General features: G+C 38.5%; 1 protein-coding gene across 1 annotated transcript in view; it reads right to left on the bottom strand.

The window, feature by feature from the left end:
- Positions 1-27,356, bottom strand: part of LOC149015747 (ARM repeat superfamily protein) — a 74,677-nt gene that overhangs the window by 39,547 nt on the left and 7,774 nt on the right. Inside the window, exons 2-4 of the mRNA XM_089155229.1 lie at positions 23,653-23,851; positions 18,617-18,922; positions 1,672-1,761 (exon numbers count right to left, since the gene is read on the bottom strand). Of these exons, the coding sequence (XP_089011355.1) occupies positions 1,672-1,761; positions 18,617-18,922; positions 23,653-23,851 (595 nt within the window). The remainder of the gene's footprint in view (positions 1-1,671; positions 1,762-18,616; positions 18,923-23,652; positions 23,852-27,356) is intronic.

Consider the following 27,356-nt stretch of genomic DNA (forward strand, 5'->3'; position numbering starts at 1 on the left):
TGGGAATTTTGGATATGGATGTGTTGTTATATTTGGGATTTGGACTTTAGATTTTAGATATAAGTTGGATTGTTTGCTTAAATATTTAAAACTTTCTATTTAGATATTTGGCTATATGCTTTGTTTCATTTTTTTCTTTTACTTGTGAGGATATTTGGCTACAGCTCAACAATGTAGAAGAGGTGGAGTTGTAGGTGGTCCGTGTGTTGGTGACGTTTAATGAAGGTATGTTGTCTACTTGTTTTGCTCATGCATCTATGTGTTTACTATTTAGTCATATTTTATCGTATCTTGATTGTTGAATTCAATTGTTAATGATAGTATGATACTTGAAATTTATTCAGGACCTACTATGTGTGGTTTGTAGTATCTTGGATGACTTGAGGTAGGCTAAATGGCCAACGTTAGTTTTTTTAGTATATAAAATATAATAGATTTATAATGAATTAGTGTATGAGATGTACACTAAAAATTTCACTTAAAACGCCTCGACCGCCTCAAAAGTGCCTCGTCGACTCATTGCCTCAACTACGCCTCATCGCTGTGACAACTATGCATGAAATGCAAGAAAAAGGTTGGTGGGGCCAAAGGAGAGGCAAAGGGAAGGTGCCACCTCCATGAGTCATCAAGTTCAAATATTATATATTACAGAATAACATATAATATGTGTGTGTGTGTGTGTTTGCACAGTGCAGTATTATACGTATGCACATGATTATGTAAGAGGTGATTTATGTAGTGAGTGTGCATGTGCGTGCGTGTGCGTGAGTGTGTGTATATAGCCTTATATATATAAGGCTTTGGGCAAGACGACGGTGTGGCTGGCTAAAAATATGGCAGCAGAAGGCAGGAGTTGTTGAGGGCAGTGGGTGGGAAATGAAGAATGGGTTGCAAAAGGCTGTGGAGCTGAATTATGGAATCGTATAAATAGATCTTAGGTGCTGTGATGAGTTTCCTCCCACAGATGTATGTATGACACCCAATCACTTTTGATGGATTGGAGCATCAACTACAGAAAATTTGACGAGCTGAAACTATCTTTTTCCCAATAAAAGCATCTCAATTCTAAGAGTGAGTAAAATCTCTTTAACCTGAATGAACACATGTAACCCTTTTCTTCCTTTTTTTTAACACTTGGAAATTGAATCAGCTCATTTTTTGTTTATGCAATTTATCACTACAGAATATTGTTTCACTGAACATGAGAAATGAAAGAAAAGACCAGTGGTTCTTTTTCCAGGTGCTATTGGTTCAATTATATGAAGAGAAATGTTGCATCTTGCAACCAAATAACCAACGAAGTCAACAACTTTGAAAGGTTGGAATATATGCAGCTCATCCTATGAGATGGTCTGGAACCGTTAAGAAATTAAGTAGAAAGAGCGCATAGACCGTGAGAAATGCTAAGAGAGAAATTGCTGAACTTAACATGCATTATTCTTGCTTTGAACCCACCTTGGACTAAGGGTTAATTCTGAGACCTTTTCTGGATTTCTCACTAAAATTGTGATTCAGATAGAAAATCAAAGCCCACTCGCATCATTTAAAGCAGTGAACCCTGAATGAGTTTGAGAAGTTATGATAGATCTGAATAACCACTCATTTGTAAACTTAAGAAAAAGAACTATGTCCATGCAACTCAGTAGCTTCTGCATTTTTTTAAAAAGTTACCTTAGCAATAAGAACTCGGATTGTTAAAAAAGCCTCCACACGGAGTTTTGAACTTCCACGATGTCCTCGTGCAGCCTCAGCACCTGCAATCTTTGCATAAAGGCCACAATTGGTACCTCATATTCTTTTTTCATAAGAAGATAAAATCAATATAATAACGATACCAAACAAAGCTTCCAAAGCAAAACTGAACTGTAAAAGAATAACGCAACACATGTAAGCCAATAAGAAAATAATACAGAATTAACTATGAAATAACATTCAATAATCTTGGGATAAAAAGAACAGAAGATACCCAAGACAACAAAAATCCAAAATACAAAAATGATCATGCACTAAACCTCTAAAATTCAATTAACAGAGACACCTGCCAACTCGACATTCTACTAAACCTCAGCTGCACCCCATCACTGATCATTGCTCTTCATCTTCCTTTACATCTGAGGTAAAAGTTTCTCCAAGAACTCTAAATTTTTCTTCCCACAAGTGCAACAACGGTCTTATTTCTGTCAGCTAGAAATTTGTTCTGAATAGGCTCAAATTTTGGTTTATGTTAAGAGTATGACAACTATAAGTTGGAAAAATGCTTCTTTTCACTCTCGACCTGTGGCCCGTAGTCTCCTTTTAGATTTTGTATCCTAACTTCTCTCCCTTCCACTTACCTCCACGGGAGTTTGGTCACATTTATTTTGCTCATACTTGTCAGCTCTTCAGAGGTAAGGTGGAACCTTGGTTCTTTTCTTTTATCTTTTCTTTTCTATTCTATTCTTCTTCTTTTTCTTTTTTTTCTCAAATTACAATTGCTGTTGTTTCAGAAAATTAGAACCGCAGGAAGAAGAGAAGAGAAGAGAAGAGTGAAGAAGAAGAAGAAGAAGAAGAAGAAGAAGAAGAAGAAGAAGAAGAAGAAGAGAATGAAGATGAGAGAGAGGTTGCACACAAAACCCTCCCCCTCACATAGGTAAAGGAGCATGACCCTTGTGTACTGTAGGGGTGCACATGGGTGATGCTCATGCTCATCATTCCTCACTCCTTCAGTTTATTTCTACCTCAGTTTTGTCTCCTTTCCTTCATGTTGCTTGCGTGTGAAAGAAGTCTACTTTAGGATGGTAATATTTGAAACCACATTTAATGATATTTGAAGATTTCTTTTAATCTGGAAAAATTTTTAAGTAGCTTCTATTTTCTAAGTGTAATATCTTTCTTTTTATGTAACTCAGTTTAGGAAAGTATTTCTGGATCTTTGACTATAAATAAAGCTTAAGTAGGGAGGAGAGGTTCAAATGAACTCTCTGAACTCCCCCCTGCCCTGTCCTCATTCTCTTCTTCTTCTCTACTCTTCTCTTCAACGCCACTACTGCTCTAACTTTCTAAACTGCAGGTTCTACTACATTCTTTATTTTAATTTTTTTTTCTAGTGTGGCTCAAAAATGGTACCAACATTGTCACCTAGCTAACTAAAAACAGTTTTTTAGTGCTGACCTGACATTCTTTGAGGCACCTTTTGTAATATCCCACCTTGACTCCTAACCTTATACTACATTTGATGTGGTCTCACTGGGATAAAGACTAAGAAACCAAGATCCCTCAATGCCCAGCAGACTAATTAGGGTTTACAAAACCCTCGGCTAATGCATTCAAGGGTTGTTTTAAGTCTTGTGGGTCTCTCATATCGGTATACAGGGTCTGAATTAGGGTTATAGATAAAAACAAAAATATGAATCATATTGTTTTCAATTTCAGATCTAAGCTTTTACGTTTTAGGGATTTAAAGCTTCAAGGTCTTGGGGTTTTCAGAAGGTAAATAGGGCCGAGATGGGGATCAAGTATTGATGGGAGTGGGGACGTGGTGGATCTATAAGGAGGGGGGGGTTTTGCTGGAGGGTTTGAGAGATAGGAAAATTAGGGTTTTGGGGGAGAAAAGGGAGCACCGAAATGGGGGGGGGGGGGAACAGAAGTATATGATAGGAGAAGATGAATGGAATAAACAGAATGGTTACTTACCAAGACCATAGGGGCTGCGATCGAGATATAGGAGTGGAGGCAGACCAACAGTTCTACCAAGGAGAATTCCTTGAATCTAAAAACCTAAGATGCTCGACACCTAGATCTTGGCTCCAACAAAACTCTCAATAATTGTATTCACAAAATTGTGTTGTGCTACAAGCATAGGCTATTTATAGCCTTTAATAATGACTACTAACAGTACTTAACATCAAAAATAAAATTCAAATAGGACTTCTACCTCAAAGTGAACTTTTACTTTAATATAACTTCTATGTATAATCTTTAAAGACTCCTTGTCTCATCCTAGACTGACTCAAATAATAAATTTAAAACAGAATTGAACCCCCAACGAACTCCTAATTAAAATCATGCCCAGCTGGGCTCGATTATCACTGCCAATATTACCAAACAACCCCTGGAATGGATTATGCTGCTGGGCAGCTTAGGACTTCTTTCGGGCCTTTGGGCTCTTCTTGGGGTAGGTGAGGTGACCTAAATCAGCTCTACCTCGAAAACATCATCTCCGATGAGTTGTGGAGGCCATATACTTCTCTTACAGATCCAGATCAATCCTCTCAAAATCATCAACATGAATCCATGTGCTCTCACTCCTAGGCTTGCCTTTCCACTTAACAAGAAAAGAGTAGTCTGGCCCTTTTCAAGTAGTCTTATGCATGTCATTTGGGAACTCCTTCAATTAAATCTTTAATGGGGGGCTTAAGTTGAGGCAATTGCTACATATGCTCTGAGTCTCCTTCATTAGAGTGATGCCAAGGGTAGTGTCATAGTGGTATAGGTCAGCCACATTGAAGATGTTGTCAGTGATTGTTCTAGCACATAGGCATTTGGGTATATGCGCTTAACAATTTTATAAGGTCCCATTTACTAGGGATGGAGGTGTTGACACCTAGTTGATGCCGCTCTGGGTGGAATCTCACCATGACCATAACTCCTAGCTTAAACTCAACAAACCTTATGTGCTTCTCTACATTGGCTTTATAAATCTCGGCATTAAGAGCAATCCGCCTTCTAATGTCTGTGTGGACCTCTTCATATGCCTTAGGAACTCATCAGCTTCTATAGTGATCCTGGCTTGTGCTGGCATTGGTGCCAATTCAATGGGCTTCTAAGGTTGTACGCCTAGAAGTGCCTCAAACAGCGTCCTACCTGTGATTCTGTTCACTGAGATATTATAACAAGTTCTTCTATGTTCAATATAGCTGGTTAGGTCTTTTCATAATCCCTTACCAAGCTTCGTAGTAGGTTCCCCAGGCTTCGGTTCACCACTTCAGTCTGCCCATCTGTCTGGGGGTAGAAAGCCGTGGAGAATAGCAGCTTCGTATTTGTCCTAGGGTTTTCCAAAAGTAGCTCATAAACTTGACATCCCAAATCTAAGAATATAGTGCTAGGTAGACCATGGATCCTCACAAATTACTTGAAGATTTTGGTGATGTGAATGGCATGAAAGGTCTTCCTATAAGGGATGAAGTGTGCCATTTTGGTGAACCTGTAAACTACATGAAGATATAGATTCATCTTCACCCGAGTGAAGGGAAGTCCTAGAACAAAATCCATATTCAAGTCTTTCCATGGCTGGTGGGGTATAGGGAGGGGGAAGTATAGCCCTATATTTTGTTTTTCCCCATTAGCCAATTGGCATACCTTGCATCTATTGATAACTACTTCCACATCTTTGGACAATCGGGGTAATATTCATTATTCTCAATAGAATAACAAAACAAAAAGAAGCCTGAGCTTAAAAACTGAATCTGAGAAGCTATTACATGTGTAGGAGTTTATTTATAGTCTAACAATTGTATTCCTACTTATACTTGAAATACTAAACTAATTGAGAATTTGAGATAAAATTCTAATAATATGGAATGTTCTTAATAGGGACTAATTATGTATCAGCCCAGGTAAGGATTATTTAATTAGTATGCATGACTCTTAATAGCGACTAATTAGTTAACATGTATCGGCCTTGATAAGGATTATTTAATTAACGTGTATGACTCTCGATATACCTGACCTAATTTAAACAAAATAACTAACCTATTTCATACCTGGCCTAGACAATAAACATACAAGCTCATAAGCTTGGTCCATGACCCCATAAACATATGAAACAAAGGCCTATCAACCCTAGGTTGACTTCAAAGGAAACTAGGTCAATCTGGTGTAGGACCTGCATCACATGATCATTGCGTCTTTGTTTACTTTCAGCAGTGTCAAAAGAAGCTACATACAGTTAGTATATATGATTGTTAATGTCGCAACAAACTGAGCATGGGTGGCATATATGATCCAGCTTACGGGAGTAGAGTAAAGTTTCTAGGACAAATTGGTCTTATGGGCTATGAATCTATGAAACTGTCACATCAATGGTGACGAGGTTATTGACATTCTAATACAATCTAAAAACCAAGAAACAAACAAGGGAAATATACTTGAAATCATGGTACCAGATCTTGCCCTCGGAGGCAATCTTGCCCTTGAGAAAAAGCAAGATCTCGCTTGAGATCTGGTGTTTTTCCCTGGCCAACTCGAGTGAACTAAAGGGCCCATCTCGCAAGATCTTATTCCATGCTTGAAATCCTCTCCAAGGGAATCTAAGAGTATCTCTGGACTCGATTGATATCCCACCTCATTCAGAGTTCCCGAAAGAAGAGAAGATGGGCCTGATGTTCTTCGCTTAGTAGTTTTCTGAATCTACTACTCTAGCTTTACTTAATTTGTCTTAGTTTGAATTTTTGAAAGCCAATGGGCTTAGTATTTTTGGCTTTTCTACTGTATTGGTGAACTCTAAAAGCCCAAAATAGGATTTTTATTTGCTGCAGCTAACCATCAAGATTTTGCCACATGTACAAAACGTTATCGGAGGGTATGAAATGAAATGACAGGTTATTGTTGTAAATACAACTTTTAATTTTTACATTCAAGGGTTTAATAGTTTAAAATTTTACAAAAGGAAACCCCTGATTCCTCTCAGTTTGCACCGATTACTTTAACCTAGAACTTTCCCTTCCCTGCTCCTACATCCAACCCACCTGTTCAACATGCGCCCCACACAATCGAACAAGTGAGAGAGGGAGATCCAAAGAAAAGATGGTGTTGGACATTCTCATATAAATCTTGTTTCTCTTACTGAGCCTAGGAATGTTCGCAGCGATGCAGAATTTCCCCAGAGAAGCCATAGCAAAGCTGCGATCGAGAAATCGAGGCAACATTCAAGTGAAGCGCCACTTCATCCAAGGCGCTCAGATTCTCAGTTGAGCTTGATCTGCCCGCAACAAATCCACTTGCATACCCCTCACCAAGGAAGCTGTCGATGAGGCTGATAAAGCCCTTCTTCTCAACTCAAAAGACTGCCACTCACATCTTGAAATCCCTTGCTCTTGACTCAAAAGTCCTTTGCTCTTAGATCACTCAATATCGTTCTCTCTCTCTCCACCTGCCGTCAAGAGTCTCTCCGATAACGAGCGTGGAGACACCCTCTTCAAGCATGCTAAGCTGCAGTTTGCAGTGAATCACAGGCACAGGGTTGACTCGGCATTATCGGATTTGATTGAGGCAGTGAAGCTCAGCCCAGGAAATTCTAAGGTGTTCCGCCTCTTGGGTCAGTTGTATGAGGAGAAGCGGATGATGGGAGAAACCAAGGAGGCATACAAGAAGGCTATACAGGATCTAACCCAGATCCTCAATCAAGAGGGAAAACCCCAATTAGAGAGACTCGACAGATCAAAACGTGGAAAATTTATAGAACGGAAAAAAGAATCTTAGCTGTATCAGTCTTTATTTCCAATTTAATGATAGGTAGGGTTCATTGATTGCTTTTCTTCTCTTCATTTTTTTAATTAATTAAAGTTGTATATCATTCGATTTTGCTGTGCAAGAATCAACTTTTGCAGTTGGCATCATTACTGAAACGGTTTCCGCAGAAACACCATGCAGTCTCTGAAAATGATTTCCGCAGAACACCATCAGAGGGAAAAAAAAATTTAACTGAAAAAAGGGTAGGCTGATCATGAGAGTGTGGGGACTGGGGGATGGGGATTTGAAGTGGACGTGGGAGCTGGGAAGAGGAAGTTCCACGGCAGAGTTGTCGGTGCAGAAGAGAAAGGAAGATTTGAGTCACGTAGAGTTAATGGTTTTATTTTGTAAATTAAATGACTATTAAACCCATGAATGTAAAAATAAAAAGTCGTATTTACAACAATAACCCCGCCATTTCATTTGACACCGTCCAATTACATTCAGTACACGTGGCGAAATCTTGACGGTTGGCTGCAAGCCGCAGCCGCTGCAGCAAATAAAAATCCCCCAAAATATTAAGGTTTTAGGTCCTTTGAGGGATTAAGTAGTTTGTTTCTATTAGTGAAGTAGATTTCATATATAATCCTTTTCGCCTTTCTTTCTTCTTTCTTTTGCTTCTTTTCTTTGTGTTCTTACTATTAGAACTTTAGGGAGTTGCTGTTCTGTTAAGCTGAGAAGGGTACTTAGTATCTATGAATCATTATTTTTGTACGACATGCCTTTTTCTTTTTTCTTTTTCTCTCCCAAATATAAGAGAAGGGAGGCCTCCCAAAGTTTTTGGCTGCTGAAGAAACTAGTGTTGTCAATGTAAGACCATGCTACTGTGGCAAATCACCAGCAAATTCAAGGTGGTGAATGTACGTTGGTTGGGCTGAAGCCTCCCATAGATCTCGATGGTGGAGCAAGGTAATATTCCATTTCTTTCCCGTCTTCCCTCTTTTCCCCCCATCTTGTTCTCAGTTCCAGCAGGTAGAAGGTAAGTGTGGATCTCTACTTAGTTGACCATTTTACATTAGTTCAGTTTTACATCCTAGTATCCATTTTCTTTATTTTGTTTAGTTTTGTTCACTATGAAATACTAATATTTTTCCTAAGTTTCTCTTCCTGCATACCAGTTCTGTCCACTTGTGTTCTCAGGCCTCTTAAAATTCCAGCTCATTTAACAGTGGGATTGAGCCCAATTCTGGATATGATGTTCCCCCTAAATAAGAAAGTCTGGGTCATCCTTGTTTTTAGAAACGTACTTTTTCTGTTTTCCTTGGTTTCTTTATCTGTCCACCACACTTACCATTTAACTATGGGTTTGCTAGATATTTTAGCCACAACTACATAAGTGTAGGCCGGTTTTATATCAATTTTTCAGCCTCATTTGTGACTGGTTTGTTAATTATTGATTTTCTCTATTCTGTGCTAATTTCTCCTAGCCGGGTCACTAGGACACCCCTCCCCCCAATGGATTAGTATATCAAATCTGTCCTAACAGGTAAGTGGAATCCATCAATGTCCTTCACTTAACTCGTACTTCTATATAGTCACAATTCTCACACCTTCCAGCACAAATCCACGGAGCCAGTTTTCTAAAAGACACATGTTTTCATTAGATTCTACTCTGTAATTCTGTAAAACAACTTCCTCTAAACTCCTAAGACAAGCTACTTGTTGTCCAACCAATGAGATGATCCAGCCGTTCCTCACAAAGTTTTCCTAAAGAATGTAAATTGTAATGATTTTCCCCATGATAAAACTATCATTCTAGAAATAAGTAACACATTTTAAACAAAATGTGCGACAACGAAGCCAAATTGATGCACAAATGAAGAGGCTCACATTTCAAAGCAATCTGTATCTGATACATACAAGTATTTGATCCAACATTTTAGTGGCATTTCACATGAGAAAAAATGTCTTCGAGAAGTTCATGATGCTTGTCAGCATAATAGTCAAGAAGGCATTGCCTAGGCATAGGAAGGGTGCCTTGGTCACAAAGAGAGAGTCTTATTGGTGTCACCTTGATTTTTTTCCCAACTCAACCACCTAGGGCCACCTAGACAACCATAACTGAGAGAATGCTAGTAGTTCCAGGTACATACAAGGATTCAATTGGTTCAGAAGAGAAAAAAGAGAGAAAAAGAGAGAAAAAATGTAGATGTGAGCTCATACTTCTGTCTAGAACAGTGCACATTAATTGAATCATAGTTTTAAAAATGAATTATACAACTGAGTACTGAATCATTAGATTTATGGTTTTTGAAAGAAATAGACATCTAAAACAAGTAAACCTTAAATTGAAAGATGTAGCCTCAACTGAATGAGGGCCAGTTCTTCTAACCTCTTATAAAACCAACCTTAGCCTAACAATCGATAGGTTGGAGGGCTGAGGTTTGGCTTCACTCTCAGATGCTACTTGGATATAACCCAACCTTAGCCTAACAATCAGATAAGGTTTTGGATTAGGGCTTGAGGTTTCCCCCCCAGGGAAAGAGCCCCCCCGGGGGCCGAAATTTTTTTCCGCCACCTCGGTGGCCCCCTCGGTGGGTTTTAGGGTCCCAATTGGGTTGAAACTTGGTATAGCTTAATTAAGGCCTTGAACAGAATGGTGGCCTTGGATTTGTCATAAACAACCCTATGTTGATTTCTAAGTCTACCCAAGTGTGGAACCGAAATGTAGGATTATGGAATGCATGTTATACAACTGTTTAGGACCTTTAAGCATATAAATGAAAGCAAGGTATGAGGTCCTCCAAGTTTAATTGGCTTTGGATGGCTAAACTGGAAGACACGGGGTCATTGGGGTGTGTGTAGCATATTACAAAATTAAAAATTCAAAAAATTCAAAAATAAAAAAAATAATTAAAAAAAAAAAAAAAAAAAAAAGAAAAGAAAAGAAAAAAAAAAAAAAAAAAAAAAAAAGAAGGTAAGGTGAGATGGAATATGCCGGCTGTAACTTAAATGGAATTTAAGAGCCTTGTCTTGAACTGTGGAGGACATGAAGTGACTTGAGTGCAGGTTGAATCCACAGCCATAGTCAATCCTGCTTGGGTTTGCAAGGGACCCTAATCTCATACACTTGGAGGTTCCTTGCCAATGCTAAAACACTATACTCAATGGAACAGCAAAGCAAATACAAGCCTGAGATTAAAGCTTAATTTTTTTAATCTAAATCTATGAACCATAGTTGACAAGGCGTCGCTTAAGCATCCAGGTAGTCCCTGCCCAGTTACAGCAACCGTCGCTTTCTTTGAAGTCAATAAAGTGGCCGCTTTGTTTCTTAAAGCATTGCTTAAGCATCCGAGAGGGCGCTTTGGACGTTTTGGTCGCCCAGCCACCGCTTATTGGAGCTTCTTTTTATTAATTCCTTTTTTTTCTGTTTTCTTCTTTGAGATTCTGAAATAATACTTCTATGCTAAACCCAATATCAGTATATTTCATCTTTAGTTAACAACAATAAACCCAATATTACATCTCTGTGATTCTAAAATAGCATTTCTTCTCTGAGATTCTGATACTGGATTTTTTTATATGTTATTTTTCTTGGTTATCAACTGGAAGTGAATGCATAATGCCTAAGTTATTATTCAACAAGTGTCTGAGTTGCTTTTTGTCTCCTAGTAGAGTTGTTTAGTTGTTTTGATAATTTGGTTGTTAAACTTTGAAGTTTGATTTGTGACTTTGATGATGTTATATTTGAAGAAATGACTATGTTACATTTTCCAATCTTATATACTGATTATATGCATGAACTTTTCATTAAGTTTGCAAAATGTTTCACACTTAAATGCTAGGAATTTTATGTGACTTTTGATATTTGGATCAAATATCAAAAAATTAGCACTAGAACGCTTTGACCGCTTAGTCATCGCTTTATTGGCGTTTTGTCGCTTTAGTACCTTGGAAGCCCTCCATCGCTTTGACAACCTTGCTATGAAGTATGAACTATTACATGTGTAGGGGCTTATGGCCTTACAATTGATTCCTAGCAGTACTAAAACAGAAAACTAAATTGAAATTAACCCTAATAATAAGTACTAGCCTAATAAGAACGATTTCATTAATGTGTATGAAATCTCAAATAAGGACCACTTAATTAATGTGTATCACGTCCCTGAAAAGGTCTATTCAATTGATGTATCAAGTCCCTGAATCCCTGATAAGGTCTATTTCAATTAATGTGAATCACTCTAAACAGACATGACTCAATTTAAACCAAATAAATAACCTATTTTCATACTTCGCCTAGACTATATACAAATGGGCCCATAGGATAAGCCCATGACCACATAAACGTATGAAACAACAAGCCAAGACCCATATCCATCAGCCCTAGGTTGATTCCAAAGGAAAATAGGCAAATCCAGTGACCAATCTGCATCAACTCCCTCCATATTCTAAGGATCTGTCCTCGAACTTGGTAGTGATATGGGGGGAATAACATGTGTAGCAACTTGTACCATACAATTGTAGGAACACTAGGAATGAAGCCTTCAACTCCAGGAGCTTTCTTTTCAAAAAACATGATGGCATGACAAATTCAATATGCTAATGTCAAATCAACAGTCATGCTCATGGTATCTTCTTTAATCACAACTTTTGCTGGTACAGCATCTTAATCATGTCGTACCATCTTCAGCTTCAGTTACCTTTTCCATGCTAGTTACCAGAAGAAGAAGAAGAAGAAGAAGAAGAAGGGGGGGTACTCTTTGATGAAGTTACCTGCTCTATCTCTTCAACAGCATTTAGTGGACTAGTAGTGGAGCATTCAGATTTAGCTCTTCAACTTCCATTGTCTTAGCCTTGCTCTCCTTACTGATTGCTTCTGAAATTACTTCAGGGAACATGGGCTGCAGCAGCTCTTCCATGGGCTGTGTGGGCTTGACTTCATGTTGTAGTACATCCTTTGTTGGAGCGTCAAGTGCTACCTCTATCCATATCACAGTTTTCCTTGATTCTTTCAACCACCAGCTTGCCTTGATTCTTTCAACCATCAGATCCTTTAGACTTCCTACGAGATCACAAATTTCTTTTACCTTGTTATCAAGACTCCATCCTAGCATCCACCTTGTTTTTGGCTTTACTGCCATTCCCATCAGTCCATCACTAGGAATTTGAATCTGAAAATTAGTCTGATATTGATCTCCAACGATGGGGGTGTTGATGCATCTAGATGAGAGGTATTCCTCTTGTATTTGATCTTTACCTACATTTAAAATAGCTTGTATGTGCTCCTCAAAGCGAGGTTTGTATTATGATGTGACCAAGGATCGCAGTTTTGGTTTTGAGGCCGGCTTCAACACGGCCAAAAACTGAAGTTTTCAGGTTTCAACTGAATACACTCAGAGCAAGGTTTCAGCCCTAGGTTTCGAGGCATATACAGCCTCCATTTCATCTGATTTATTGCCTTCTATCTATTTAAAGCACAATGGAACTAGTAGTTTGCCATGGGGGAAAAAACCACTGAAAAGTTATCATTCAAGTATACTAACAAATGAATAGTTCCGAGAAGTACAAATTTTGTTGCATACAGGCATAGAATCATCAACATGCATGAATTGTTTGATAGAATGATTACATATACAGCAAGTCCAAAATATAATGACCAACTAGCAAATACAATGTCCCATACTTCAGTTCCATATTAAGTGCTTGCCAGGAACCAGTGGATCTATCCCCTATCCGTAGTAGTACTCCAATTACTCGATGAAAGTTAGCCATGACATTTTGCCTGTGAAGTTACCCATGAACTGAGACATTGTGTTTCTATAGGTGGAGTCATCCACAAAATATGGATATCCCATCACGTGAACTTTTCCCCGTTTCAACAAATTTCCAGCATTTTCCCCTTTTGACAAGTTTTGACAAATGAATTATTGACTTAGGGTGAAACAGAGGTTGAAATTACAAAAGCCAGCCAAAATATGGTTTGGAGGTCAAAACTTAAAGGGCGAAACCTAGCGGAAGATGTCCAAACTTGTGAAACCTTGTAGGTTTCAACAGGTTTACACTGTTCAATGGAAATTTCGACGTTTCAATCGAAACCTGGTATTTTTCGACTTAACCCAAGTTTCGTCTCAATTTTTTTTAAAACCGAAATTCAAAAGTTGTATCATGGATGTGACCAAAATCTGTAATTGGGCCCAAAACTCAGACCAAATAAGCCGATCCAAAGCTGGCCAAATTCCCCTCAAGGGCATTTTGGTCATTTTTCAGCCCTTTAGGGATCAATATGGGTCTAGATTAAATCCCCACGCTCCAAGGGTTATGAATCTTCAATTTTTTATTTGGGTTAGTAAATTTTGAGTTATGAAGAGTCCAAGCCCATCATAAGTTAGTTGTGGAGAAGATAAGATTCCTTATCCAAGAGGGTTCTTATCTTCAAGGAGTTGTTTTTTATTTGTCTTTTATTAGTAGATTCCAAATCTAGGGTTGAGGTCTTTTAAGTAATTTGATTCCATTTTGAGTGTTTTGGTCTAGAGTTGGGGATCCTTATCCCTTAGGGAATCCCAACCCAAGTCAGCGTCTCTTTTTGAAGGCTATAAATAGCCATTGGTTCAATGTACTTTTCAGTTTTGATTGAATAAGGAATTTGAGTGTTATTGCCAAGATGTGGCAGGGTACCTTTGAGGGGGACCCTACGGTTGTCAAGTTGAGCATTCTAATTTTCTGCATTCGATCTTCAAGAGTATTCTTCAAGCATTCAAGCAATAATTCCAGCAAGCAGCCTCAATGTACAAGCAAGTACAGCAGCTCCCCCACCTCCCCTAAGCCACTGCACCCATACCCCAGGCCCTCCCTTGTCCTGCGCAACATCCCCCACCCCTGGTCTTGTTTCCACACCTGTGCAGCATAAGCCCCTACGACTTCCCCTGCACCTGCCCTATCTTCCCACGACTCCATTAGTCCCTCCTCAACTATCCCCTGCCCTACAGTTTCCCTTTCCCCTCTTCCCCGTTGGCTTCTTCTCCCCTGCGGCAACCATAGAGGCCTTCCCGTCAACTCCTAAATTCCAAACCCTTAAACATTCCTTTCATCTCTCCTTAAGGTCGCACCATCCTTTAGGTACTAATTCTGTAGTCACTCTCTTAGTTAACCCAGTTTACCCAGTTTTAGAAAATCCTGCACTTTCATCTTCTTCCCTAATTTCTGCAAATTTTCTTAACTTCTGAAACTTTAAAACTCCTACCATTCAGACCCTTCTCATTCCTTAAAGCCAAATTCTAAAGGTGCAGAACAGCAAGAATATCAGTTCAGAAATTGCAGGACAGCAAGGTTGCTTCCCTACCCTAACCCTAGCTGAACCCTTTAGAAACCCTAACTTGACTTCTGGTTAAAATTTCAGATCTGAATTACCAAGTAACAGCAGGGTTTTGAGCCTTAGGCAGTCTTTGGTATAGTTCAAATTTATGATTATCATAGTTGTCAAGGCATCGCCTAGGCGACGCCTTGGCGTCCTGGAAGGCTTTAAGGGGTTGAGGCGACAAGCGCCTCATGTGAAATCCATAAGTAACAACATGAGATACATGGGATCATTAGATTCCAATTGGGAATCATCTAATGGTTGAGTGCATATATAAGTTTTACATGAGATACATGGGATCATTCTAACATTAAATCATTAACCGAAAAAAAAAACAAAACAGAAAGAAGAAAACCCGAGAATCACTCGATCCCAATTGCAATTTGCGAGCCCTAACTCTCTGCTCTCGTCATCTCTGCCTCTCGGCCCTCTCCCTCTGCTACTCTCTTCACCTTCCACTTCATTGACGATGAAATCATCAACTCCGGCGACAGCCAGAACTCTCTTTTAGCTTTTCATTTCTTCTCTGCTACTATCTTTAGTTCCATCTGATCGACAACAGCAGCCAGCGACTCCGGTGACATCCAACGACATCCAGCGACTGCCAGAAACATCACCGGCGACACCACTGTACTGTCTTTTTCAGTTTCGAAGGTCCAAAATTGATCGACTTTTGCTGCTAGCCTGCTATCTCTTACTTCTGCTTCTTTTTTTTTCTTTTTTTTTCCCTCATAGGCTCATACGAAAGCCACTGTAGTTGCAGCGACCAAGTTGCAGTGACTCTGGTCACCATCTCAGACAACCGTATGTCGCCGGAATTATTTTTTTTCTACGTTGTAACAATGTTATAAGTTGCTTTTTTTTTTTTCTGGTTTGGCTTGCATTCTTAAGATATACTACTTGGTGTATGCACTATGTACATGAGATTCCTTTGAACTGCAATTCTTTTGATATTATCTGCTTTTATTTATTTATTTATCCCTTGCATTTGATTTATGAGCTTGTACTTCTATGTGTTTACTATTTAGTTACATTTTTTATCGTATCTTGATTCTTGTTAATGATAGGATGATACTTGGAATTTATTTAGGACCTACTATGTGTGGTTTGTAGTATGTTGGATGACTTGAGATAGGCTAAATGGCTAATATTAGTTTTTTCATTATATATAAGATAGGTTTATAATGAATTAGTGTATAAGATGTACACTACAAAGTAAAAATTTCACTTAAAACGCCTTGACCGCCTCAAAAGCGCCTCGGAGACTCATCGCCCCAACTAGCTAAAACCGCCTCGCATCGCCTCGTCGCCATGACAACTATGATGATTATTTGACCTATAAATATAAATAGATGTATTTGGTAAGATTTATGACTCCTGTTTCTTATTAAAATAAATCGATTTAAACAGAATTCATAAATAGGTCAGGCACTGTTTATGATTTATCACTATAAATTGTTAATTTTTATTTATGCCAGTACCATTAATGAACATGTGCAGAATTATTAACTAGGAGTAAAAGGTAAAGTAACATAAAATTAGAACGAAACCATGTTTTTTTCTCTAGTCCAACCTCCACATTGCTCCCATTTCCACTTTAAAAATATTTTAAGGATATCAAAACTAGCCAAAAGGCCCAAAACTAATAAAAACGAGATGAAACCAAGACTAAAAGCCAACATATATTTCAGAAGGTTCATCAAAACTAACCTAAAAAAACCATATTGATGATACATAATATATTATTCATCCAATGGCGCCAAACCTATTTCTTGTTATATAATATACATTTCTAGTGGTAACAAAACAAAAACTGTTTATAACTCATAACCTATTAACAAAATTGATTATTCATAAATTGGTCATAAACATAAATATAAATTATGCCAAAGAGAGCCTTAGAATACCCTAAAACCTCCTGATTCAGCCTCCCTCTGTCGCTGGAATTTCCTGGGCAAACCTGAATCTAGGGGAATTATCTCAATACCCTTAGCCCTAGATCCTGGTTTACATCACTGTTATACCTGAATTCTCTGTTATGAGGTACTCCAATGCAGGCAATTCCTACCAGCAGCTTCCCTGTTCATGTAACCTCCATACCTATGATCTCTACTATTAGGAACTCCAATGTGGGCATTCCTGTCAGCACCTCCCTATTCCTATCTTCAGCTTTGGTGGACCTAAGGTGGCATTGTTGTTCGAAGGAGTTCAATTGATGCTGTCATCAAGCTCTATACTCTGGTGGGAAAAATATGCAAGATTTGATCTCCACCCATATAATTCCCTTCATATTCCATATTCCTTTTTGCGTTGCTCCATTGTTCACAAGCATAACCCACTAGTTGATCGTGTGCTAGTCTCATCTTGCTACGCTCTGATGAATCAACTAATCAAAATAATTGTCTAAATCATATAACTACTTGTAAAATAATACATGGAGATTATCGACGCTGTAATACTTCCTCAATTTGTACATGACTGGAGGCCTATGGTGTTCCTTTACTCCTCTGTTCCAACAATGATGAGAAGGAAAGCAATTTTGGGTTGGTTATGTCATGCTCTGGTACCACTTGATGTAGCCTTAATTTAACGAGGATCAGTTCTTCCAAGATCTCATCAAAACCAACCTTAGCATGAGGTTCAAATTAGGATTTCGAATGAGGGCTTAATTTTAGGGTTTGGCTGATCAAAATGGGCTGAAACTTGGAGAGAAAGTAGATAATGATATAGAGATACGATCCTCCAAGTTTGGTTGGATTTGGATGACTAAATTGAAAGATACATAGTGTGTTTCTTTTAGGGTTTTAGGAGATCCGAGAATTCCAGAAAAAATAGAAAAATATGAGACGGAAGGAGGATGGGATATGCTGGCTGCCATTTACATGGATGTAGAAGGCTAGGAGCCTTATCTTGAACTGTGGAGGACATGGAATGCCTTGAATGAAGGCTCGATCCACAGCCGAGTGGAATCCCTGCTGGGCTTCACAAGGGACCCTAATCTCATACACTTGGAGCCTTGGAGGTTCCTTACCAATGCTGAGAGCACTATTCTCAATGGAACAGCAAAGCAAAACACAAGCCTGAGCTTAAAAGCTGAATCTTATTAATTTGAATCTATGAACTGTTACATGCATAGGGGCTTATTTTTAGCCTTCCAATTGCACTCCTAGTCGTACTCAAATAGATAACTGATTTGAAATATAACTCCAACAATAAGTACTAGCAATCTAGCATAATAATATTGTCTATAAGATCCTTGAAAGGACTAATTAGTTAATGTGTATTATGTCTCTGATTAGGACTATTCAACTAATCTGCATCATGTCCCAAATAAGATCTATTTAATTAATGTGTATCACTCTAAATAGGCCTGACTTAATTTAAACCAAATAAAATACCCCTTTTTCTTACTTGGCCTAGAAACTAAACTAATGGAACCATAGGAAAAGCCCATGACCACATAAACATATGAATCAAAGGGCCAACACCCATACTTATCAACCCTAGGTTGATTTCAAAGGAAAATAGGCCTATTAGGTGCTGGACCTGCATCATTCAAAGTGTTGTCTCGACAAGCATCAAAAGCAAATTATTTTTACCCATTCTTGTAGAAATCAACTCATCTCACAAACTTGCCTTGTGCATGATCAAATCAGCAATAGGTTTCAACTTTCACTGCATTAATTGCAGAGAACAACAAAATTGATTTACTAAGCAAGGCACAACTTTAACACACATGAGATGATCATGTTACAATCAAGCAATTCAACAAGAAAATAGGATTTAAATGTCAAAATGAATCAAAAAAATAGTTAAAATGCAAGCTATACAAACCTCGAGAAGTAGTGAAAGCCAATGCCCAACAGCAGCCAATGCATTTTGTGACTGGAGATACGCAATTAAACAATTTTCTGGTTTTGAAGAACCTCTCGATGGAACATGTGGCAATTGCAAACCACTAGTCAATGGAAAAATAGGCAATCCAGGAATTTGTTTACAAATGCAAGAATCATCAGAGCATGGGTGTAGACCCAGAAGCACTGCCCTGAAACAACGAACTATTCCTTCACGAAATTCCTCTGCAGACTTAGACGGTGAAAGCAATGCCCCATAGGTTAATTTCTTCATCACAACAATCATCTGCAAAAACAGCATTCACATAATGGTAAATGTACATACTTCAGAAAGAGCAACAATGAAAGTCAACTCAACTCAGCCATATACAAATAAATGAGGGTTGACTGAATGGTCCTTCCCTCCAATCAGCTCTATTCAAAGTCATACTTTCTATCTTAGGGGGGGGGGGGGGGGAGGGGGAGAAAAAAATGGGGTTGGGGGTTTTTTTTTTTTTTAAAAAAAAAAAAAAAAAAAAAAACCAAAAAAAAAAAAAAAAAAAAAAACCCCATAAAAATAAGAGAATACAAAAAGACCATTAACAACATGCAATGCATATTACTCTTCACCACTTCTCTAGGGTTCTAGGCATAACCCAGGCACAACCTGACTCTTTTAAATCCTTAAACCTTGAAATAAGTCATCCCTCCATAAGTCCATATTGAATCACTCAAAGGATTCCACTACATCGGTTCAACCTCAAATGACTTTGCACAACTTATACGTATTGGAGCTACTCTTAAATTGGCTCTAATCTAGTCATGCCTTATATTGTCTTTTCTAGTTATCAGCCATCCAGTTCAAGATCCTTGTTTAAGTTGAATGCATGTCTATGACACAAATCTAAGAAATATATGTACAAAATTTTAATAATGTACATGAATATCAACATAATGGCCCCCTATGCATGCTATGTTACATCCTTTTCTAGAAAGAAAAACCTTCAAGTAATTAAGCAGGATGGCCACTGATATTGGGCTTTGGAAGGTGACCAGCACTTATTATTTATACCACATAAACCAATCCCTTCCATTTGATGTTACACTCTTCCAGCATGCATGACTGATATAAAAACAGAACCCAGATTTTCCATACACACCCGAGGGAATATCCTTATGTCTTGAAGATTCAAGAGTTTCTTATTCCTTCCAAATTCACCAGACTATAAAAAATATTTCAATTAAAATGCCCTTCAAAGGACAATAGGGAAATAGGCCATATGCATTTATTGTATCCATCGAACCCAGATAACTTTGAAATAAATAAATATGTAAAAAAAGGGTTTGGCTGGCATTTTCTGGTGCTAGCTGCCGACCTAACACATCAACCCTCCTCCTTGACCCAGGCTTGGGACCAGCAGCAAGCACTAGCAGCGTTATCTGAAATAAATAAATATAATACATCATACATGAAACTAATTTATGGGCTGACAAGCTTGATCCATTGGAAAAAAATGTTGTCAACCAGGGATGGGATTGCAAATCCTATTCAAATGGTCTTTACAGTATATGGCACTAAAAAATGTTGATTTCAAGGCATAAATGTAAGTACACTTAAGTGCATTTACAGTGAAGAATTAGGTAGATATTCTCATACATATCACCACTAATTGTATTAAGTAGAAATGTCTAACCATCACTCACTGGCCATTGACTGCAGAAATCCTTATTGTCTATGGCATAATATTCCAGGCTTTTTTGCATCAACTATTGATGTCAAATTAACTTTAGATCACTTTAATAGATTTAGAGTTGTGCATCATGAATGAAAGAGATGCTCTATATGGAATCCGCTAAACTTAATTGGGAAAACCACAAACATCAAATGTCCAATCAACACTTAGACTGCTGGAGACATCACTTTAGTTCACAATGCTGAGGATAGCACTTAGGCATCAACACAAAGAGAAGTGACAATGAAGAGCATAGTTGTCAAGGTGTCACTTAAGCCGCTGGGTGGTCCCTGCCCAGTCAAAGCGACCATCACTTTTTTTGAAGTCAATAAAGCGGTTGCTTTGTTGCTTAAGCATCCAAGTGGGCACTTTGGACGCTTTGGTCGCCCAGCCACCGCTTTGTTAGCGCTTTTTTTCTTTTAAATTCCTTTTTTTTCCTGTTTTCTTCTTTGAGATACTGAAATAATACTTCTATGGTAAACCCAATATCAGTATATCGCATCTTCGGTTACCAACAATAAACCCAATATTACATCTCTGTGATTCTAAAATAGCATTTCTTCTCTGAGATTTTAATATTGGATTTTTTTTAATGTTACTTTTCCTGGTTATCAACTAGAAGTGAATGCATAATGCCTAAGTTATTTATTCAGCAGGTGTCTGAGTTACTTTTTGTCTCCCAGTAGGGTTGTTTAGTTGTTTTGATAATTTGGTTGTTAAAACTTTGAAGTTTGATTTGTGACTTTGAAGTTGTTATATTTGAAGTTAATGACTATGTTACATTTTCCAATCTTGTATACTATATGAATGAGCTTTTCATTAAGTTTGCAAAATGTTTCAAACTTAGATGCTAGGAATTTTATGTAACTTTTGATATTTTGATCAAATATCAAAAAATTAACACTAGATCGCTTTGACCGCTGAGTCATTGCTTTATTGGCACTTTGTTGCTTTAGTGTCTGGGAAGCCCTCCATTCCTTTGGTCGCTTTGTCACTTTAACAACCTTGATGAAGAGGGTAGAAAAGGGGTAGCCATCAACCAATGGGGTGCCATATGTGAATCACTAGTCTTATCAAGTAGAGACAATGCAAGTGATTGATTGCACAAGAATTTGGATTGAGTGATATTTCTTTAAATGGTTTACAAAATTTATTTTCTATCTATTGAACAAATAATTTTACTAATCAAACTGATGTTTAATTTTACAGTTTTTATCATACAATCATAATCACATGACATTTGATTAACGATATGTACAATGGATTGGGGTTGGCAATATTCAATAACGTGTTCTATATTTCTTAGCTAATTAACCCCAAATCCCATCTCAACTTTAGCTTCCACTCCACCCAAACCTTGGGTTACAACACCAATGCTGCCCTATTCCTACTAGAATACCCTTCCATTTACATCAGTAGTTCATTTTAGGCCCTTGAAATATACAGAAAACATTAATAGAGAAAACCCCTTTGATTTCTCCTTTCTCACATTGATGGTTCCATCAATGGATCCATCTATGGCCAAATTAAATAAAAATCACATGGGAGGTAGAGGGAAAGATGGTGTACCTTGTGCTGATGTTTTCTTGGCAGAAACACAGCCTTCAACCTCCAATATGGACAGCCAACACCTTGGCTTAGAGCTCCTCTCTTCTTCTCTCTCACCCACGGCTCAATCTGAGTTTGACGAACTGGATGTATTAGGGTTACCCTCAAGGTGTTAGGGTCTGTTTTGGTGATTTTTTACCTTAACTTTTATCATCGACCGGGTGGTCTGGCTGTCAATGGGTTATCAACCGGCTGGTCTAGTTGCCCATAAATAGGTATTTTGTGGGTCCACATACCTACCCTCAATCATTCTTATCATTCTTTAACCCATTCCTCTATGTTTCCCTTCTCCTTCACTGGATCTCTGATTCTTAGGCTAGTTCTAGGGTGGGTTTTCATAGAGAGTGTCCCCCTTAGAGTCACTGGTTCCCATCAGTCCCCTAGCTGATCTTACCTTCCCAGTAAACTAAGATGGGGATATCAAAATTAGTGAGCAAACTGCCCAAGCTGTTTATATGGCTGAGAAGTGGAATATTCAAGTTGGTATGGAAGAATAGGGTTCCAAAGGCTTGTTCCTGGTTTAGGCTTTCTGTGATGGAGCATTAATGAATTCAATAGCTACATTGGGTGGGGTGCTAAGACATTATTCAGGCAATCTTATTATGGCATATGTTGGTAGAGGGGAAGAGCTTTCAGCGTTGGCAGTGGGATTGCAAGCCATTTTTGGAGGGGTTGAAATTTGCACTCAAGAAGAAATTTGAAGGTCTCCATCAGACCTAATTCAAAGTTAGCAGTATTATTAATGGGTCTATCCAAGGGCCATGGAAGTGTCAAGCTATAAAAGGGAGGATTTCGCAAGAGGCAGCTACATTAATTGAGGTGGAATCTAGGCATATGTGGCGAGAACAAAACCAAACAGCAGATTACATGAAAGAGGTTCAGCTTAGGAAGCAACAGGAGTGGTGGGAACCTATACAGTTCCCTAAAGAACTAGTTGATTTGATTCAAAGCGATGCAGCACCACATGTTTATTACAGATTAGGATTGGGTTTATTTTCCTATTTGAGATACTGAATAGGAGGGAATGCCCTCCTTGTCTAGATTCTCCTAACCTCTCTTCTAAAGGGTTTCGCAGAAGATGCTTTCTTTGTATTGTTTTTTCTTTAATATACAATCTCACTTATCAGAAAAGAATAAAATAAAATAAACATACCACGGAGAAGAAGAGGGAAGACAGAAAGAAGAAGAGAACTTCACAAGCTTTGAATGTTGGATCAAAGAAAGAGTTCGTAGCTCATGATTTGGTAGTCCAATTAAAGCTCCCCCATCCCCCCCCCCAGGGGCCCCTGGCCCCCCAACAAAAAAAAACAATGGCATTAAACAGGAGAACGAACTTTCCTGAAAAGATTACATGTGTAAAGCAGAAAGTACATAATAGAAAATAGAAAAAGAAAAAGTATCTTATGCTAAACAAAGACGAGTTATGCAACACACAAACACCACCGAGGTACATACAGGTCTGTCCCCCCCCCCCCCCCCACCCAACCCACCAGGCGCATGGTACAGATAGTGGTAGACCACACCAATCTTGACAAGTTCCATTTCAACTTTTTCCAGGGAATCCAAGATAAGTTGGCAAAGATTTTATACAACCAGTAACTTCTAAAGATGAATATTTTTCTAATATGCACAACTGTGTTCATGAAATATAACAAATAGAGAACTTGAAATTTCTATGCCTCTTGAATTTGACTACCTGATCCACAGATCCAAAGTGACATTTCTTCAGAAGTTCCTCAAGACAGAGAAGCATGCTTTCTGCCACACTATCACTTACTTCATGTGGTGTTTTCTCTATATTAGCCATACTAAAGTCCCCATACGATTCATTCTTTGGGGAAGACCGACAACCAACCGCTGCATCTAGGAGAAGAAGCAACGGGAACAAGATGTAACTGTCAAGAAATAATCACATGTCAAAACCATATAATAAGAATAAAGTATGGCATAACTCAAACGTCAAAGTTCCATATTTATGTTGCAGCAGGTAAGGTGAAATGGAGGAAAGTCAAACTAAACAAAATTAAATGAAAACTTTGCTAACCATCCACAACAATTATTATTTTACAGGAACATAATAAATGTATTTTACTTCAGCTTCCAACCAAATGACAATGAACTAAATAGGAAAAATATGATGCACGTGCAATTGCAGACTGACTGAGAATAGCAAAAAATGAAGGAATATGTACAAGATGATGAGTTGGGAGATGCTGTGATAACCATAATTGACCCAATCCAGTCAAACATCAGTGCCAGGCCCATGAAAAGACTAGGAAATACCAGTGTGGGCTACTGATTATGTCCCATGAGTATCTTTCATAAAAGACAAGAGAAAAGAGTTTATTGTAATCAAGGTTTAAAGTATCGCGTATCGGTAGTGTATCGGTCGAGTTATTTTAAGAGACGTTTCGGTTTGTATCGTATCGTATCGTAGATACGTATCGATGGATGTGGAATTAAATAGAAATGATCAAAGTGCATATATATAAAAATAGTCTAATATATATATATAATATATAGACATAGCTAGTAAATAATTATTTTATCATGCATCTACTTAATCATGTGTACTTCATAACCACTAAGCATGACATCTCTTAAGATCAGACTTTATTCATGATGAAAATTTCTTATTGTGAATTAACTCTGTAATTGTTAAAATATAATTATACATACAAGGTGGGAATGTGGGAAGTGGGATGGAGGCCAATGAACTTTTGGTTTTGGGCATCAGGGAAATTGATTCAGACTTCAGAGGTTATCTTTTACATTTGTTTAAAAATTTACCGGTACTAACATCAATGAAACCACTCCATCATAATGGAAAATAAATAAATAAAAAATCAAACGAACATCAATGAAACCCTGTCTTCTTTTGTTTTAGGTTTAAAAAGCGCTTGGCAAAACTAATTTAGTTTAGTCTTTAGACAACTGAAGTGGAGATCGGTCGAAGTGGTGGATAGAGCTGTCAAGGCTAGTAGTGAATTCCTGGAGGCAAGGCCAAAGGTGTGAGTTACTTCAACTCTGGTACGTCCTCCGGAGGGTAACAGTACAGGAAGGCGGCTATGGAAACCACCGGCAGCAGGCCACACCCAAGTCTGTACTCTGTAGGTGACGCTGCCTACCTGAGTGAAAAGAAGAGAAGTTGAATTGGCTTTGTGTTCCGACGCCCAAACCCCATCTGGGCCGCTGGAGTTATGTACGCTTGATCAGAACCTGTACTATGTAGCAACGATTCTAAGTTGGTACTGAAAATCTGAAATCATTCACATCCAAAACAAATGCGATTTATCCCGCCAAGTTTGAAGCAACTTCTGGAATCAATCACCGATAAAAGTTGATGTTCAACGACCCACCAGGTTTAGCTTCGGAGTTTTTCTTTTCCACTCATGGCCTTCAATCTCATGGTCTCAAACTTCTTCCCTTCCATCAACTCCTTCCCTTTCTCTTTCTGGAAATTCATTTCTTGCTCTGTGAAGAAAAGGCCAATGGATCAAGACTGAACCCATTTCTTCCCCCTTCTGCAACTTGTTACCAGACATCAAAAGGCATTTACCCGTTGCAGTAGTTTGTATCGACTGTATCGGTTAGTATCGTAGCATTTTGTATCGTTTCTCATCGTATCGGCCGATACATAACGATACATGGGAAACGACAAGGAAAAATAACTTTTTAGAGACGTATCGGCATGTATCATATCGCAAACCTGTGATACCGATACGTATCGGCCGATACGGACCGATACTTTAAACCTTGATTGTAATTAGTTGAGAATTGATTAGTTATCATTTAATCCCATTGTAATCAGGTTTAATGACATAAAACTTTTAACCAAACTATTGAAGGAATTTTTTTGAAAAATCATATTTGTTTCTTTTTGCTCTTCAAACCTCTCATCCCCTTCTAAGGAGTCTCGCCAGCTTGAAATTACTACCCTTCTCAGCTCATCAAAACTCTCCCTTAATCCAATCTTTCATTCTATTTATTGGTGCTTTCATCCATCCTCAATGTGGCTGGTGGTACTTGTCTGTCAAAGCCAGAAGAAGCCTTTAAAAACCTTTCAATTCTCAGTGCTTCCCAAGTGCAAGAAGCTAACGCATATGAAACCAAAACAAATTCCTCTCGCTGATATCACTAAAGCCTTACAGCATTCCTGAAGCCAGACATCTGTCATGAATGCTGAACGTCCTGATCTGCACTAATACTAATCTTCGTCTGAATCTGACTTCCACCATTTCACTAGTACCAATCTTTGTCTGAATCTGACTTCCACCATTTCTGCACCACCTCAACATGGACCTCAGTCCTAGATATATGAGATGGAAGATTCCTTCTTTTGATGGCACAGACCCCTTAGGTTGAACCTTTAGGGCTCAGCAATTTGAAATGTAACAATTTATCCCAGAAGATTGACAAATCACTATCACTTCCTTTCACAGGGATGGACCTGTCTTGTTATTAATGGATGCCCTTAAATGCCTTAAACGAGCTGTCTTCAGTTCCTCAACGCCTTGAAGACTCAACTCAGGACTTCATTATCTGAGGAACATAAACAATGTCACCTATATTGACACAAGGCACAATCACTGAGTACCAATCCAAATTTGAAGAACTCCTTAATAAGGCGAATAGTGTTCCAAAGCCTGTTGTTGTCAGTTTCCTCATCTCTAGATTACAATCAGAGCTCCGCATAGAGCTACTGGTGACACAACCATAGTGGCAAGAAAACCAGGCTAATTCCTTACCAAGATTGAATTAGGAAATTTTTTCTTTTTAGTACACCATGTCCCAAACCCTCTTGGCCAAGCTTGGGCCTCCAGCTGTAGAGCCTCTTCTGAAGACCCTGCCCAAACCCATGCCCCCAGTCCAGTGCTTTGACCTAGATTGTGTCTGCTGAGAAAAGCCAGATGCAAAAAGGGCCTCTGCTACCATTGTGATGAGAAATTTATAGCATCGCATAATGTAAGGGATGGTTGTTTACGATCTCCATGGATGAAAAATAGTTCACTGTGATCACCAACAACAGTTCGGATGCTGACTAATCAGAGCTGCTTCCTGATGCAGTGAGGAAATACTTGAAAGTAGACTTCATGCCTTAACAAGTTAGCTCAGTCCAAAAACTTTTGAGACAGATGCAACCACGGATCTAGGGTCAAGGGTAAAGTTGTGATTTCCCTAGAATGTGGCCGCCCAGGAAATTCCAGCCTTGGTGGGAGATCTCGTGAGATATCTCATTTTTCACATAGGCGAGACGAGATGGAGGTCGAGAACAAAGAGTTGGAACATCTCGCTCAAAATCTCGCCATATCTCCCCATATCTTGCCATATCTCACTATATCTCACCCTGGATCTTGCTAGAACTCTCAATTTTTGCCTTTTTTGTGGATTTCGACTGGA

Source organism: Hakea prostrata, chromosome 5 (genome assembly GCF_041222555.1).
Source record: "Hakea prostrata isolate BN-2017 chromosome 5, UWA_Hpros_2, whole genome shotgun sequence".
In the NCBI taxonomy this organism is placed as follows: domain Eukaryota; kingdom Viridiplantae; phylum Streptophyta; class Magnoliopsida; order Proteales; family Proteaceae; genus Hakea; species Hakea prostrata.